The 17,681-nt window shown below is 46.0% G+C and overlaps 1 protein-coding gene across 12 annotated transcripts in view; it reads right to left on the bottom strand.

Moving 5' to 3' along the window:
* The window catches only part of LOC110536366 (potassium channel subfamily T member 1), a 134,094-nt gene that overhangs the window by 44,442 nt on the left and 71,971 nt on the right, over positions 1 to 17,681 (bottom strand). For all 12 annotated transcript variants that reach the window (XM_036936281.1, XM_036936280.1, XM_036936272.1 and 9 more), the window contains one exon: positions 8,534 to 8,613. In XM_036936281.1, coding sequence (XP_036792176.1) covers positions 8,534 to 8,613 — 80 coding nt within the window. The remainder of the gene's footprint in view (positions 1 to 8,533; positions 8,614 to 17,681) is intronic.

Below are 17,681 nucleotides of genomic sequence, written 5' to 3' on the forward strand. Positions count from 1 at the left end.
GTGCTGATTTATATTGAAAAACGAATCTGTTTAATCAGGCTCATATGAGTAAATCTGGCTAATGTTTACAGTCATGTTTTTGTAATGCAAGACACATTGGTATGGGAATGTCTAGAAAGTTTGTTTTTAACTGCCCAGAAACTGAACTTATCGCAGACCAATGAAATGAGCTGGCTAGTGAGTCCGACAGGTACTACTGGACGTCTCTCCTCAGAACTGGTGTCTCTACCCTACTGGACATCTCTCCTCAGAACTGGTGTCTCTACCCTACACCAGACATCTCTCCTCAGAACTGGTGTCTCTACCCTACTGGACATCTCTCCTCAGAACTGGTGTCTCTACCCTACTGGACATCTCTCCTCAGAACTGGTGTCTCTACCCTACTGGACATCTCTCCTCAGAACTGATGTCTCTACCCTACACCAGACATCTCTCCTCAGAACTGGTGTCTCTACCCTACACCAGACATCTCTCCTCAGAACTGGTGTCTCTACCCTACACCAGACATCTCTCCTCAGAACTGGTGTCTCTACCCTACTGGACATCTCTCCTCAGAACTGATGTCTCTACCCTACACCAGACATCTCTCCTCAGAACTGGTGTCTCTACCCTACACCAGACATCTCTCCTCAGAACTGGTGTCTCTACCCTACTGGACATCTCTCCACAGAACTGGTGTCTCTACCCTACTGGACATCTCTCCTCAGAACTGGTGTCTCTACCCTACTGGACATCTCTCCTCAGAACTGTTGTCTCTACCCTACTGGACATCTCTCCACAGAACTGGTGTCTCTACCCTACTGGACATCTCTCCTCAGAACTGGTGTCTCTACCCTACACCAGACATCTCTCCACAGAACTGGTGTCTCTACCCTACTGGACATCTCTCCTCAGAACTGGTGTCTCTACCCTACTGGACATCTCTCCTCAGAACTGATGTCTCTACCCTACTGGACATCTCTCCACAGAACTGGTGTCTCTACCCTACTGGAAATCTCTCCTCAGAACTGGTGTCTCTACCCTACACCAGACATCTCTCCTCAGAACTGGTGTCTCAACCCTACTGGACATCTCTCCAAAGAACTGGTGTCTCTACCCTACTGGACATCTCTCCTCAGAACTGGTGTCTCTACCCTACACCAGACATCTCTCCTCAGAACTGGTGTCTCTACCCTACTGGAAATCTCTCCTCAGAACTGGAGTCTCTACCCTACACCAGACATCTCTCCTCAGAACTGATGTCTCTACCCTGCTGGACATCTCTCCTCAGAACTGGTGTCTCTACCCTACACCAGACATCTCTCCTCAGAACTGATGTCTCTACCCTACTGGACATCTCTCCTCAGAACTGGTGTCTCTACCCTACTGGACATCTCTCCTCAGAACTGGTGTCTCTACCCTACTGGACATCTCTCCTCAGAACTGGTGTCTCTACCCTACTGGACATCTCTCCTCAGAACTGGTGTCTCTACCCTACTGGACATCTCTCCTCAGAACTGGTGTCTCTACCCTACTGGACATCTCTCCTCAGAACTGATGTCTCTACCCTACTGGACATCTCTCCACAGAATTGGTGTCTCTACCCTACTGGACATCTCTCCTCAGAACTGGTGTCTCTACCCTACTGGACATCTCTCCTCAGAACTGGTGTCTCTACCCTACTGGACATCTCTCCTCAGAACTGGTGTCTCTACCCTACACCAGACATCTCTCCTCAGAACTGGTGTCTCTACCCTACTGGACATCTCTCCTCAGAACTGGTGTCTCTACCCTACACCAGACATCTCTCCACAGAACTGGTGTCTCTACCCTACACCAGACATCTCTCCACAGACCTGGTGTCTCTACCCTACTGGACATCTCTCCTCAGAACTGATGTCTCTACCCTACTGGACATCTCTCCACAGAACTGGTGTCTCTACCCTACTGGAAATCTCTCCTCAGAACTGGTGTCTCTACCCTACTGGACATCTCTACTCAGAACTGGTGTCTCTACCCTACTGGACATCTCTCCACATAACTGGTGTCTCTACCCTACTGGACATCTCTCCTCAGAACTGGTGTCTCTACCCTACACCAGACATCTCTCCTCAGAACTGATGTCTCTACCCTACACCAGACATCTCTCCTCAGAACTGATGTCTCTACCCTACTGGACATCTCTCCACAGAACTGGTGTCTCTACCCTACTGGACATCTCTCCTCAGAACTGGTGTCTCTACCCTACTGGACATCTCTCCTCAGAACTGATGTCTCTACCCTACACCAGACATCTCTCCTCAGAACTGATGTCTCTACCCTACACCAGACATCTCTCCGCAGAACTGGTGTCTCTACCCTACTGGAAATCTCTCCTCAGAACTGATGTCTCTACCCTACTGGACATCTCTCCTCAGAACTGATGTCTCTACCCTACACCAGACATCTCTCCTCAGAACTGGTGTCTCTACCCTACTGGACATCTCTCCTCAGAACTGTTGTCTCTACCCTACTGGACATCTCTCCACAGAACTGGTGTCTCTACCCTACACCAGACATCTCTCCTCAGAACTGATGTCTTTACCCTACTGGACATCTCTCCTCAGAACTGATGTCTCTACCCTACTGGACATCTCTCCTCAGAACTGATGTCTCTACCCTACTGGACATCTCTCCTCAGAACTGGTGTCTCTACCCTACTGGACATCTCTCCTCAGAACTGGTGTCTCTACCCTACTGGACATCTCTCCTCAGAACTGATGTCTCTACCCTACTGGACATCTCTCCTCACGACTGATGTCTCTACCCTACTGGACATCTCTCCACAGAATTGCTGTCTCTACCCTACTGGACATCTCTCCTCAGAACTGGTGTCTCTACCCTACTGGACATCTCTCCTCAGAACTGGTGTCTCTACCCTACTGGACATCTCTCCTCAGAACTGGTGTCTCTACCCTACACCAGACATCTCTCCTCAGAACTGGTGTCTCTACCCTACTGGACATCTCCTCAGAACTGGTGTCTCTACCCTACACCAGACATCTCTCCACAGAACTGGTGTCTCTACCCTACACCAGACATCTCTCCACAGACCTGGTGTCTCTACCCTACTGGACATCTCTCCTCAGAACTGGTGTCTCTACCCTACTGGACATCTCTCCTCAGAACTGGTGTCTCTACCCTACTGGACATCTCTCCTCAGAACTGGTGTCTCTACCCTACTGGACATCTCTCCTCAGAACTGATGTCTCTACCCTACTGGACATCTCTCCACAGAATTGGTGTCTCTACCCTACTGGACATCTCTCCTCAGAACTGGTGTCTCTACCCTACTGGACATCTCTCCTCAGAACTGGTGTCTCTACCCTACTGGACATCTCTCCTCAGAACTGGTGTCTCTACCCTACACCAGACATCTCTCCTCAGAACTGGTGTCTCTACCCTACTGGACATCTCTCCTCAGAACTGATGTCTCTACCCTACTGGACATCTCTCCACAGAACTGGTGTCTCTACCCTACTGGAAATCTCTCCTCAGAACTGGTGTCTCTACCCTACTGGACATCTCTCCTCAGAACTGGTGTCTCTACCCTACTGGACATCTCTCCACATAACTGGTGTCTCTACCCTACTGGACATCTCTCCTCAGAACTGGTGTCTCTACCCTACACCAGACATCTCTCCTCAGAACTGATGTCTCTACCCTACACCAGACATCTCTCCTCAGAACTGATGTCTCTACCCTACTGGACATCTCTCCACAGAACTGGTGTCTCTACCCTACTGGACATCTCTCCTCAGAACTGGTGTCTCTACCCTACTGGACATCTCTCCTCAGAACTGATGTCTCTACCCTACACCAGACATCTCTCCTCAGAACTGATGTCTCTACCCTACACCAGACATCTCTCCGCAGAACTGGTGTCTCTACCCTACTGGAAATCTCTCCTCAGAACTGATGTCTCTACCCTACTGGACACCTCTCCTCAGAACTGATGTCTCTACCCTACACCAGACATCTCTCCTCAGAACTGGTGTCTCTACCCTACTGGACATCTCTCCTCAGAACTGTTGTCTCTACCCTACTGGACATCTCTCCTCAGAACTGGTGTCTCTACCCTACTGGACATCTCTCCTCAGAACTGATGTCTCTACCCTACTGGACATCTCTCCACAGAACTGGTGTCTCTACCCTACTGGACATCTCTCCTCAGAACTGGTGTCTCTACCCTACTGGACATCTCTCCTCAGAACTGATGTCTCTACCCTACTGGACATCTCGCCTCAGAACTGATGTCTCTACCCTACTGGACATCTCTCCTCAGAACTGATGTCTCTACCCTACACCAGACATCTCTCCTCAGAACTGGTGTCTCTACCCTACTGGACATCTCTCCTCAGAACTGTTGTCTCTACCCTACTGGACATCTCTCCACAGAACTGGTGTCTCTACCCTACACCAGACATCTCTCCTCAGAACTGATGTCTTTACCCTACTGGACATCTCTCCTCAGAACTGATGTCTCTACCCTACTGGACATCTCTCCTCAGAACTGATGTCTCTACCCTACTGGACATCTCTCCTCAGAACTGGTGTCTCTACCCTACTGGACATCTCTCCTCAGAACTGGTGTCTCTACCCTACTGGACATCTCTCCTCAGAACTGATGTCTCTACCCTACTGGACATCTCTCCTCACGACTGATGTCTCTACCCTACTGGACATCTCTCCACAGAATTGCTGTCTCTACCCTACTGGACATCTCTCCTCAGAACTGGTGTCTCTACCCTACTGGACATCTCTCCTCAGAACTGGTGTCTCTACCCTACTGGACATCTCTCCTCAGAACTGGTGTCTCTACCCTACACCAGACATCTCTCCTCAGAACTGGTGTCTCTACCCTACTGGACATCTCCTCAGAACTGGTGTCTCTACCCTACACCAGACATCTCTCCACAGAACTGGTGTCTCTACCCTACACCAGACATCTCTCCACAGACCTGGTGTCTCTACCCTACTGGACATCTCTCCTCAGAACTGGTGTCTCTACCCTACTGGACATCTCTCCTCAGAACTGGTGTCTCTACCCTACTGGACATCTCTCCTCAGAACTGGTGTCTCTACCCTACTGGACATCTCTCCTCAGAACTGATGTCTCTACCCTACTGGACATCTCTCCACAGAATTGGTGTCTCTACCCTACTGGACATCTCTCCTCAGAACTGGTGTCTCTACCCTACTGGACATCTCTCCTCAGAACTGGTGTCTCTACCCTACTGGACATCTCTCCTCAGAACTGGTGTCTCTACCCTACACCAGACATCTCTCCTCAGAACTGGTGTCTCTACCCTACTGGACATCTCTCCTCAGAACTGATGTCTCTACCCTACTGGACATCTCTCCACAGAACTGGTGTCTCTACCCTACTGGAAATCTCTCCTCAGAACTGGTGTCTCTACCCTACTGGACATCTCTCCTCAGAACTGGTGTCTCTACCCTACTGGACATCTCTCCACATAACTGGTGTCTCTACCCTACTGGACATCTCTCCTCAGAACTGGTGTCTCTACCCTACACCAGACATCTCTCCTCAGAACTGATGTCTCTACCCTACACCAGACATCTCTCCTCAGAACTGATGTCTCTACCCTACTGGACATCTCTCCACAGAACTGGTGTCTCTACCCTACTGGACATCTCTCCTCAGAACTGGTGTCTCTACCCTACTGGACATCTCTCCTCAGAACTGATGTCTCTACCCTACACCAGAGATCTCTCCTCAGAACTGATGTCTCTACCCTACACCAGACATCTCTCCGCAGAACTGGTGTCTCTACCCTACTGGAAATCTCTCCTCAGAACTGATGTCTCTACCCTACTGGACACCTCTCCTCAGAACTGATGTCTCTACCCTACACCAGACATCTCTCCTCAGAACTGGTGTCTCTACCCTACTGGACATCTCTCCTCAGAACTGTTGTCTCTACCCTACTGGACATCTCTCCTCAGAACTGGTGTCTCTACCCTACTGGACATCTCTCCTCAGAACTGATGTCTCTACCCTACTGGACATCTCTCCACAGAACTGGTGTCTCTACCCTACTGGACATCTCTCCTCAGAACTGGTGTCTCTACCCTACTGGACATCTCTCCTCAGAACTGATGTCTCTACCCTACTGGACATCTCGCCTCAGAACTGATGTCTCTACCCTACTGGACATCTCTCCTCAGAACTGATGTCTCTACCCTACACCAGACATCTCTCCTCAGAACTGGTGTCTCTACCCTACTGGACATCTCTCCTCAGAACTGATGTCTCTACCCTACTGGACATCTCTCCACAGAACTGGTGTCTCTACCCTACTGGACATCTCTCCACAGAACTGGTGTCTCTACCCTACACAAGACATCTCTCCTCAGAACTGATGTCTTTACCCTACTGGACATCTCTCCTCAGAACTGATGTCTCTACCCTACTGGACATCTCTCCTCAGAACTGATGTCTCTACCCTACTGGACATCTCTCCTCAGAACTGGTGTATCTACCCTACTGGACATCTCTCCTCAGAACTGGTGTCTCTACCCTACTGGACATCTCTCCTCAGAACTGGTGTCTCTACCCTACTGGACATCTCTCCTCAGAACTGATGTCTCTACCCTACACCAGACATCTCTCCTCAGAACTGGTGTCTCTACCCTACTGGAAATCTCTCGTCAGAACTGATGTCTCTACCCTACACCAGACATCTCTCCTCAGAACTGGTGTCTCTACCCTACTGGAAATCTCTCGTCAGAACTAGTGTCTCTACCCTACTGGACATCTCTCCTCAGAACTGATGTCTCTACCCTACTGGACATCTCTCCACAGAACTGGTGTCTCTACCCTACTGGACATCTCTCCTCAGAACTGGTGTCTCTACCCTACACCAGACATCTCTCCTCAGAACTGGTGTCTCTACCCTACTGGACATCTCTCCTCAGAACTGGTGTCTCTACCCTACTGGACATCTCTCCTCAGAACTGATGTCTCTACCCTACACCAGACATCTCTCCTCAGAACTGGTGTCTCTACCCTACTGGAAATCTCTCCTCAGAACTGATGTCTCTACCCTACACCAGACATCTCTCCTCAGAACTGGTGTCTCTACCCTACTGGAAATCTCTCCTCAGAACTGATGTCTCTACCCTACACCAGACATCTCTCCTCAGAACTGGTGTCTCTACCCTACTGGACATCTCTCTATACCACAACCCTACCTGTTTAAGTGTCATGGTGTTGTCCAGGCTGTGTTGGTACTCTGTCAGGTCTAAAGTGACTATATCTGGCTATGCACAGAGCCGTGACTATCAGGCTTCATGCTGGTCTGGCAGACCATCACAACTGATGTCTCTGATACAGAGGGCTTGGGTTAAATACGGAAGACCTATTTTGGTTGAATGCATTCAGTTGTGCAGTGAACAGCTATGTGTCAGATCCACAACGATATGACACCCTGTGGGGGGAGATGCTGGATGTTGTGGCAGGTATATATAGCAGTGGAATAGAGGACGGCTTATTGTGATATATAAGGATTAAGACCCAATAACACGACATGCTGTCAGTAAAGCCTTGCACACACACACACACACACACACACACACACACACACACAGGCAAATCATCACCCACACAACTTACCTGACTGCAGATACACATGTCAGTCAGAGGGTGGCGCCAGCTGCCTTAAACACTGTTCATGTTTCAATCAACCAAGCCTCCCATTTCATCTCTTTGCAGTATTAACACAGCAGTGACACAGTTGCAAGAAAAACACCCACATCAAATGCTTCACAATGAGTTTGTATTGTACAGGGGCCAAAACAATCTGACTCAGCAGGAAGCTCTATAGATTTGGGTTGGCCTTTCTATTTGGCCCTAATGTTTTCTCTGTAACTGATGGGAAGTTGTTCAGAGATATTGACAAGCACATAGGAAGCACTAACAACATACTGCAGCCATTACACATGCACGCACGCACGCACACACACACACATGTAAAAACACAAAAACACCCACGCACACACACACACATGCATGTAAAAACACAAAAACATGCACGCACACACACAAATACACACATGTACAAACACACAGCACACAAACACACACAGGCACACACACATATTTATAAACATACAGAGAGACTGTAGACATGATGCATTGTGGGTGGCAAGTTGTACAGTTCCAATGTCTTTTTCAGAATGCAGGAGAAATCCCACCCTGGCTGTATCCATGCCTTAAGTCCTAATAAGAAATGATAATACCCTATCAGTTAACAAAATACCTAAAGCATTGTCCTCTTCACAGCAACATGGTGTGCAGACCTGAGACACAGCACCATGCGTCAAGACAACTAATTAAAGACCCAGACTGGAGCTGAAATTGGATCTGCAATAGACCTTAATGACTTACGTTACAGTATTACCCTGCATTAGGAGGATCTTTATGACTTCCTAGGTCTGTTGTCTTACATGAGACAGTAATAAAGTCCAAACTTCTCTGTGCTCTACTTACTTGACCTTTGGTTTTTGATGAAGAACAGCTTGAGCCTCTCCTTGAAGGTGTTTTCATTCACATAGAACTCCACCTGAACCCTGGAGAGAGAGACAGTCAGTACATTTACCATAGAACACATGAACCCTGGAGAGAGACAGAGACAGTCAGTACATCTTCCATAGAACTCCACCTGAACCCTGGAGAGAGAGACAGTCAGTACATCAACCATAGAACCCATGAACCCTGGAGAGAGACAGAGACAGTCAGTACATCTACCATAGAACACATGGACCCTGGAGAGAGACAGAGACAGTCAGTACATCTACCATAGAACTCCACCTGAACCCGGGAGAGAGAAACAGAGACAGTCAGTACATCTACCATATAACTCCACCTGAACACTGGAGAGAGACAGAGACAGTCAGTACATCTACCATAGAACTCATGAACCCCGGAGAGAGAAACAGAGACAGTCAGTACATCTACCATAGAACTCATGAACCCTGGAGAGAGAAACAGAGACAGTCAGTACATTTACCATAGAACTCATGAACCCCGGAGAGAGAGACAGAGACAGTCAGTACATCTACCATAGAACTCACGAACCCTGGAGAGAGAAACAGAGACAGTCAGTACATTTACCATAGATCTCCACCTGAACCCCGGAGAGAGAAACAGAGAGAGTCAGTACATCTACCATAGAACTCATGAACCCTGGAGAGAGAAACAGAGACAGTCAGTACATTTACCATAGAAGTCCACCTGAACCCTTGAGAGAGAAACCGAGACAGTCAGTACATTTACCATAGAACTCATGAACCCTGGAGAGAGAAACCGAGACAGTCAGTACATTTACCATAGAACTCCACCTGAACCCCGGAGAGAGAAACAGAGAGAGTCAGTACATCTACCATAGAACTCATGAACCCTGGAGAGAGAAACAGAGAGAGTCAGTACATTTACCATAGAACTCATGAACCCTGGAGAGAGAAACAGAGAGAGTCAGTACATCTACCATAGAACTCATGAACCCTGGAGAGAAAAACAGAGATAGTCAGTACATTTACCATAGAAGTCCACCTGAACCCTTGAGAGAGAAACCGAGACAGTCAGTACATTTACCATAGAACTCCACCTGAACCCCGGAGAGAGAAACAGAGAGAGTCAGTACATCTACCATAGAACTCATGAAACCTGGAGAGAAAAACAGAGATAGTCAGTACATTTACCATAGAAGTCCACCTGAACCCTTGAGAGAGAAACCGAGACAGTCAGTTAATTTACCATAGAACTCATGAACCCTGGAGAGAGAGAAAGTCAGTACATTTACCATAGAACTCATGAACCCTGGAGACAGAGACAGTCAGTACATTTACCATAGAACTCCACCTGAACCCTGGAGAGAGACACAGAGACAGTCAGTACATTTACCATAGAACTCATGAACCCTGGAGAGAGAGACAGAGTCAGTACATTTACCATAGAACTCATGAACCCTGGAGAGAGAAACAGAGACAGTCAGTACATTTACCATAGAACTTCACCTGAACCCTGGAGAGAGAAACAGAGACAGTCAGTACATTTACCATAGAACTCCACCTGAACTCTGGAGAGAGACACAGAGACAGTCAGTACATTTACCATAGAACTCATGAACCCTGGAGAGAGAGACAGAGTCAGTACATTTACCATAGAACTCATGAACCCTGGAGAGAGAAACAGAGACAGTCAGTACATCTACCATAGAACTCCACCTGAACCCTTGAGAGAGAAACCGAGACAGTCAGTACATTTACCATAGAACTCCACCTGAACCCCGGAGAGAGAAACAGAGAGTCAGTACATCTACCATAGAACTCATGAACCCTGGAGAGAGAAACAGAGAGAGTCAGTACATTTACCATAGAACTCATGAACCCTGGAGAGAGAAACAGAGAGAGTCAGTACATCTACCATAGAACTCATGAACCCTGGAGAGAAAAACAGAGATAGTCAGTACATTTACCATAGAAGTCCACCTGAACCCTTGAGAGAGAAACCGAGACAGTCAGTACATTTACCATAGAACTCCACCTGAACCCCGGAGAGAGAAACAGAGAGAGTCAGTACATCTACCATAGAACTCATGAAACCTGGAGAGAAAAACAGAGATAGTCAGTACATTTACCATAGAAGTCCACCTGAACCCTTGAGAGAGAAACCGAGACAGTCAGTTAATTTACCATAGAACTCATGAACCCTGGAGAGAGAGAAAGTCAGTACATTTACCATAGAACTCATGAACCCTGGAGACAGAGACAGTCAGTACATTTACCATAGAACTCCACCTGAACCCTGGAGAGAGACACAGAGACAGTCAGTACATTTACCATAGAACTCATGAACCCTGGAGAGAGAGACAGAGTCAGTACATTTACCATAGAACTCATGAACCCTGGAGAGAGAAACAGAGACAGTCAGTACATTTACCATAGAACTTCACCTGAACCCTGGAGAGAGAAACAGAGACAGTCAGTACATTTACCATAGAACTCCACCTGAACTCTGGAGAGAGACACAGAGACAGTCAGTACATTTACCATAGAACTCATGAACCCTGGAGAGAGAGACAGAGTCAGTACATTTACCATAGAACTCATGAACCCTGGAGAGAGAAACAGAGACAGTCAGTACATCTACCATAGAACTCCACCTGAACCCCGGAGAGAGAAACAGAGAGAGTCAGTACATCTACCATAGAACTCATGAACTCTGGAGAGAAAAACAGAGATAGTCAGTACATTTACCATAGAAGTCCACCTGAACCCTTGAGAGAGAAACCGAGACAGTCAGTTAATTTACCATAGAACTCATGAACCCTGGAGAGAGAGAAAGTCAGTACATTTACCATAGAACTCATGAACCCTGGAGACAGAGACAGTCAGTACATTTACCATAGAACTCCACCTGAACCCTGGAGAGAGACACAGAGACAGTCAGTACATTTACCATAGAACTCATGAACCCTGGAGAGAGAGACAGAGTCAGTACATTTACCATAGAACTCATGAACCCTGGAGAGAGAAACAGAGACAGTCAGTACATTTACCATAGAACTTCACCTGAACCCTGGAGAGAGAAACAGAGACAGTCAGTACATTTACCATAGAACTCCACCTGAACTCTGGAGAGAGACACAGAGACAGTCAGTACATCTACTATAGAACTCATGAACCCTGGAGAGAGACACAGAGACAGTCAGTACATTTACCATAGAACTCATGAACCCTGGAGAGAGAGACAGAGTCAGTACATTTACCATAGAACTTCACCTGAACCCTGGAGAGAGAAACAGAGACAGTCAGTACATTTACCATAGAACTCCACCTGAACTCTGGAGAGAGACACAGAGACAGTCAGTACATCTACTATAGAACTCATGAACCCTGGAGAGAGAAACAGAGACAGTCAGTACATCTACTATAGAACTCATGAACCCTGGAGAGAGAGACAGTCAGTACATTTACCATAGAACTTATGGACCCTGGAGAGCAGCAGCAGAGTGAAGGCAAACAGGTAAAACAGGATACTTCATCACATGTAACATGAAAAAATGGTTTTAGTGTAAAATGGGTTTAGTGTAAAAAAACAAAAAACAATCATAATGATCCCTTTCCTGGATTGGGTTTAGTGTAAAAAACATCAATCATAATTGACCCCTTTATAGTCTCCTATATTACCCACAGTGGCCAATTACTGTCATGACAACAAGGAGATGTAGAGTAACCATGGTAATTTGGAACTATCTATTAGAGAGTGAATATTGTGTTGATATGACTCTGAAGATAACCAAGCAGAAATTCTGAGGCACGCAATCTGTTTCAACACCATTGTCTGTCTGGCTGGAGAAGACTGCTGCCTGACTGTTGAAATGTGTGATGTGACATGAGGCACGCAATCTATTTCAACACCATTGTCTGTCTGGCTGGAGAAGACTGCTGCCTGACTGTTGAAATGTGTGATGTGCAGCTGAGGTTAAAGCCACACCAACTTCCATTTGAAGCTCTGATAGCTACGTAGTTATGGTGATATCATTATCATGGAGGATTTTAAAAGACCCTTAAATTATGTATGCCTCTAAACTGCGAAGGCTCCTCCAACCAAATTAGTTATTTTACATTGCTGCTTCGAGCATAATTATAGTTTACTTCTTCTCCCATGATGCAATTCACAAAGCACCCAGCCAACCCCTTAGTAGGCCTATAGTACAATATCCCCCAGCAACTTAGATACTGTACATAGCAGTGTAGCTTTAATCATGTAGGAAGTAGGAATGCTCATTAATCATTTGAGTCAACATTAGATCATATTCTCCTCATAATGCTATTTCTAAACATATCACATAGACTGTAGATTCTAGCTGTAGAAAGCCCCTCCCTACCCACCACTTCCTGTGTGTGACATCACCACAGACCAGAGGTTCTAAATATTTATATCCTGCACCCTCATTGGTCCCTCAGCTATTCCATATATTCCAGATTGAACTCTCCTATTCAATAATTTCATGAATAAGTAAAAAGGAACAGTGTAGTGACTGTGACTTATGGATCACCCCTGTGGTGCAATTCATTCATACTTGACAAGCTTGTCACTTTAAAATATATATTTAATTTTATACGGTCCTCCTGTACACCCAACATTACATATTTTTGTTGTAGCCCCTGACAAGCACACCTGATTCTACTTGTCTACTAATTATCAAGCCCTTGACAGGTTGAATCAAGTTTTTTTGTCCGGGCTACAACAAAAATGTGTTCTGTTGGGGGTAGACAAGGGCTGGAGTTGGGAAACACTGGTCTACGCAATCTAATGAAACACTTTGACGTTAATGTAAAGCAAGTACATTAATAAAGGCCCATAAACTGAATATTGGGGTGTGTCTGGGAGGTTATAAATGAAAGGAGAGCTAACTTTGACTTCTCTATCATGAATAGATGTAGATGAATCTAAAGTGAGGGTGAAAGAGATCTATTTGATGTGTGGTTGCCTCCCCTAATGACAGCGATAAAGGGCTGTAAACTCCTGCAGGGCCCTTGGAGCCTTCTGACAAGATTAACAGGGAGGAGAGGAAGGTATGAAGAGGAGAGAAAAGGAGGAGAGCAATTACTAGAGCCTTATCCTGTGGGAAGCAGAGAGAGAGAGAGAGGGAGGGTCTGCATACTAAGAGATGTGTAGCTTAACCTGCTGTCCAATCCTCCTCTCCTTTTGGCCTTCCTCTCTCTCTCTCTCTCTCCCTCCCTCCCTCCCTCCCTCCCTCCCTCCCTCCCTCCCTCCCTCCCTCCCTCCCTCTATTTCTTTACCACATGGAGACTGCCTCCAGGCAGGAAACGTACACTCCACTCTCATGTGGTGAACCAATAACTGTATAGGTGCTGTAAAGGCCAGGAACCACTCGTACACACTACACACACATGCTCACAATAGAAACACCCAGCAAAGAAAGAGGGACCGGGGCCAAGCTTCCTGCTATCCAGGACCTCTATGTCAGGCGGTGTCAGAGGAAGGCCCTAAAAATTGTCAAAGACTCCAGCCACCCTAGTCATAGACTGCTTCCTCTGCTACCGCACGGCAAGCGGTGCCGGAGCGCCAAGTCTAGGTCCAAGAGGCATGTTGACATAATCAATATCACAGCATGGATACACATGTACATAGAGACACAGAGGCACAGGTACATAGAGACACCGAGGCACAGGTACTTAGAGACATAGAGACACTAAGACACAGGTACATAGAGACACAGAGACACTGAGACACAGGTACATAGAGACATAGAGACACTAAGACACAGGTACATAGAGACACAGGTACATAGAGACACAGGTACATAGAGACACAGGTACATAGAGACATAGAGACACTGAGACACAGGTACATAGAGACACAGAAACACTGATACACAGGTACATAGAGACACAGGGACACTGAGGCACAGGTACATAGAGACACCGAGGCACAGGTACATAGAGACACAGAGACACTAAGACACAGGTACATAGAGACACAGAGACACTAAGACACAGGTACATAGAGACACAGAGGCACTGAGACACAGGTACATAGAGACACAGGTACATAGAGACACAGGTACATAGAGACACAGGTACATAGAGACACAGAGACACTGAGACACAGGTACATAGAGACACAGGGACACTGAGGCACAGGTACATAGAGACACAGAGACACTGAGACACAGGTACACAGAGACACAGAGACACTGAGACACAGGTACATAGAGACACAGAGACACTGAGATACAGGTACACAGAGACACTGAGACACAGGTACACAGAGACACAGGTACATAGAGATACAGAGACACTGAGACACAGGTACATAGAGACACAGAGACACTGAGACACAGGTACACAGAGACACAGAGACATTGAGACACAGGTACACAGGTACATAGAGACACAGAGATGCAGGTACATAGAGACACAGAGACACTAAGACACAGGTACATAGAGACACAGAGACGCAGGTACATAGAGACACAGAGACACAGGTATATAGAGATACAGAGACACTGAAACACAGAGACACAGGTACATAGAGACACAGAGACACAGAGACACAGGTACATAGAGACACTGAGACACAGGTACATAGAGACACAGAGACACAAGTAAATAGAGAAACAGAAACACAATTACACAGATACACAGGTACATAGAGACACTGAGACACAGGTACATAGAGACACTGAGACACAGGTACATAGAGACACAGAGACACAAGTAAATAGAGAAACAGAAACACAATTACACAGATACACAGGTACATAGAGACACTGAGACACAGGTACATAGAGACACTGAGACACAGGTACATAGAGACACTGAGACACAGGTACATAGAGATACAGAGACACTAAGACAGAGGTACATAGAGACACAGATACACTGATACACAGGTACATAGAGACACAGAGACACTAAGACACAGGTACATAGAGACACAGACACAGGTACATAGAGACACAGACACAGGTACATAGAGACACAGATACACTGATACACAGGTACATAGAGACACCAAGACACAGGTACATAGAAACACAGACACAGGTACATAGAGACACAGACACAGGTACATAGAGACACAGACACAGGTACATAGAGACACAGAGGCACTAAGACACAGGTATATAGAGGAGAAGTCGATTAATGGCCGATTAATTAGGGACGATTTCAAGTTTTCATAACAATCGGAAATCTGTATTTTTGGACACCGATTTGGCAGTTTTTTTTTTTACACCTTTATTTAACGAGGCAAGTCAGTTAAGAACACATTCTTGTTTTCAATGAAGGCCAAGGAACGATGGGGTTAACTGCCTTGTTCAGGGGCAGAACAACATATTTTTACCTTGTCAGCTTGGGGATTCGTTTTTGCAACCTTCCGTTTACTAGTCCAACGCTCTAACCACCTGCCTTACATTGCACTCCACGAGGAGCCTGCATGGCAGGCTGACTACCTGTTACACGAGGGCAGCAAGAAGCCAAGGTAAGTTGCTAGCTAGCATTAAACTTATCTTATAAAAAACAATCAATCTTAACATAATCACTAGTTAACTACACATGTTGGGGAATAATCAGAATTAGTTGGTAACATAGGTAAGATGTTTTATATTCATCATATGTTTGTAAGTTACTTGTCATCAGAATGTTATTTTTGTATAATACTGTGGCGGGGTTGCAGTCATCTGTTCTCTGTCAGGACTAAGTTACTTGGGCCGCAGAGAGGGGAGAGGTCAAGCGTGGATCTCTTGGCTCCACAATGTCTGTGTGCCAGTCAATGTGTCTCTGTGATCTTGTCAAGGAGGGGTGGATTTGATATATGCCTGTTGATGTGAGGATTTGTTTTATGGTTCTGAGTTTGGGAAAATAACATAGTTTAGGAGACAAAGCTGAACGATAAATTATGGCCAATGCTGTCTGGCTATGTGTGTCTTTGCTATAAAGGATCTCAGTTGCAATGTGTAAGGGACTCTCAGAGAATTCATTGATAGACACTGAATTGATCAGAGAGTCACAGGGTTGTGATGGAGCTCATATAATTAAAGATGGACTTTATGATAACTCTGACTTGTGTGTGGTTTGCTCACATGATTTGGTAAATACAGGACATTTCCACGACACACATGGTTGATATTATTAGTTTATCTAGTGTGTCCTGCGCTGCATATAATCGATGCGGTTCCTGTTAATTTCACATTGATTCACAGAATACTTCGCCAAACGGGTGATGATTTAGCACTGTCGTTGCACCAAACCTAACCATAAACATCAATGCCTTTCTTTAAAATCAATAAACAAGTATATATTTTTAAACCTGCATATTTAGTTAATATTGCCTGCTAACATGAATTTCTTATAATTAGGGAAATTGTGTCACTTCTCTTACGTTCCGTGCAAGCAGTCAGGGTATATGCAGCAGTTTGGGCCGCCTGGCTCATTGCGAACTGGGTGAAGTCCATTTATTCCTTACCAAAACCGCAATTAATATGCCAGAATTGTACATAATTATGACATAACATTGAAGGTTGTGCAATGTAACAGCAATATTTAGACTTAGGGATGCCACCCGTTAGATAAAATATGGAACGGTTCAGTATTTCACTGAAAGAAAAAAGGTTTTGTTTTCTAAATGATAGTTTCTGGAATCAACCATATCAATGATCAAAGGCTTGTACTTCTGTGTGTTATTATGTTATAATTAAGTATATGATTTGATATTTGATAGAGCAGTCTGACTGAGCAGTGGTAGGCAGCAGCAGGCTCATAAGCATTCATTCAAACATCACTTTCATGCGTTTGCCAGCAGCTCCTCGCCGTGCTTCGAGCATTGAGACGTTTATGAATTCAAGCCTATCAACTCCCGAAATTAGGCTGGTGTAACCGATGTGAAATGGCAAGCTAGTTAGCGGGGTGCGCGCTAATAGCGTTTCAAATCGGTGACCTCACTCGGTCTGAGACTTGGAGTAGTTGTTCCCCTTGCTCTGCATTACCATACGTTCCTGTTGTTACCATACGTCCCTGTTGTTACCATACGTCCCTGTTGTTACCATACGTCCCTGTTGTTACCATACGTCCCTGTTGTTACCATACGGCCCTGTTGTTACCAT

The sequence above is a fragment of the Oncorhynchus mykiss genome, chromosome 11, assembly GCF_013265735.2.
Source record: "Oncorhynchus mykiss isolate Arlee chromosome 11, USDA_OmykA_1.1, whole genome shotgun sequence".
NCBI lineage: Eukaryota > Metazoa > Chordata > Actinopteri > Salmoniformes > Salmonidae > Oncorhynchus > Oncorhynchus mykiss.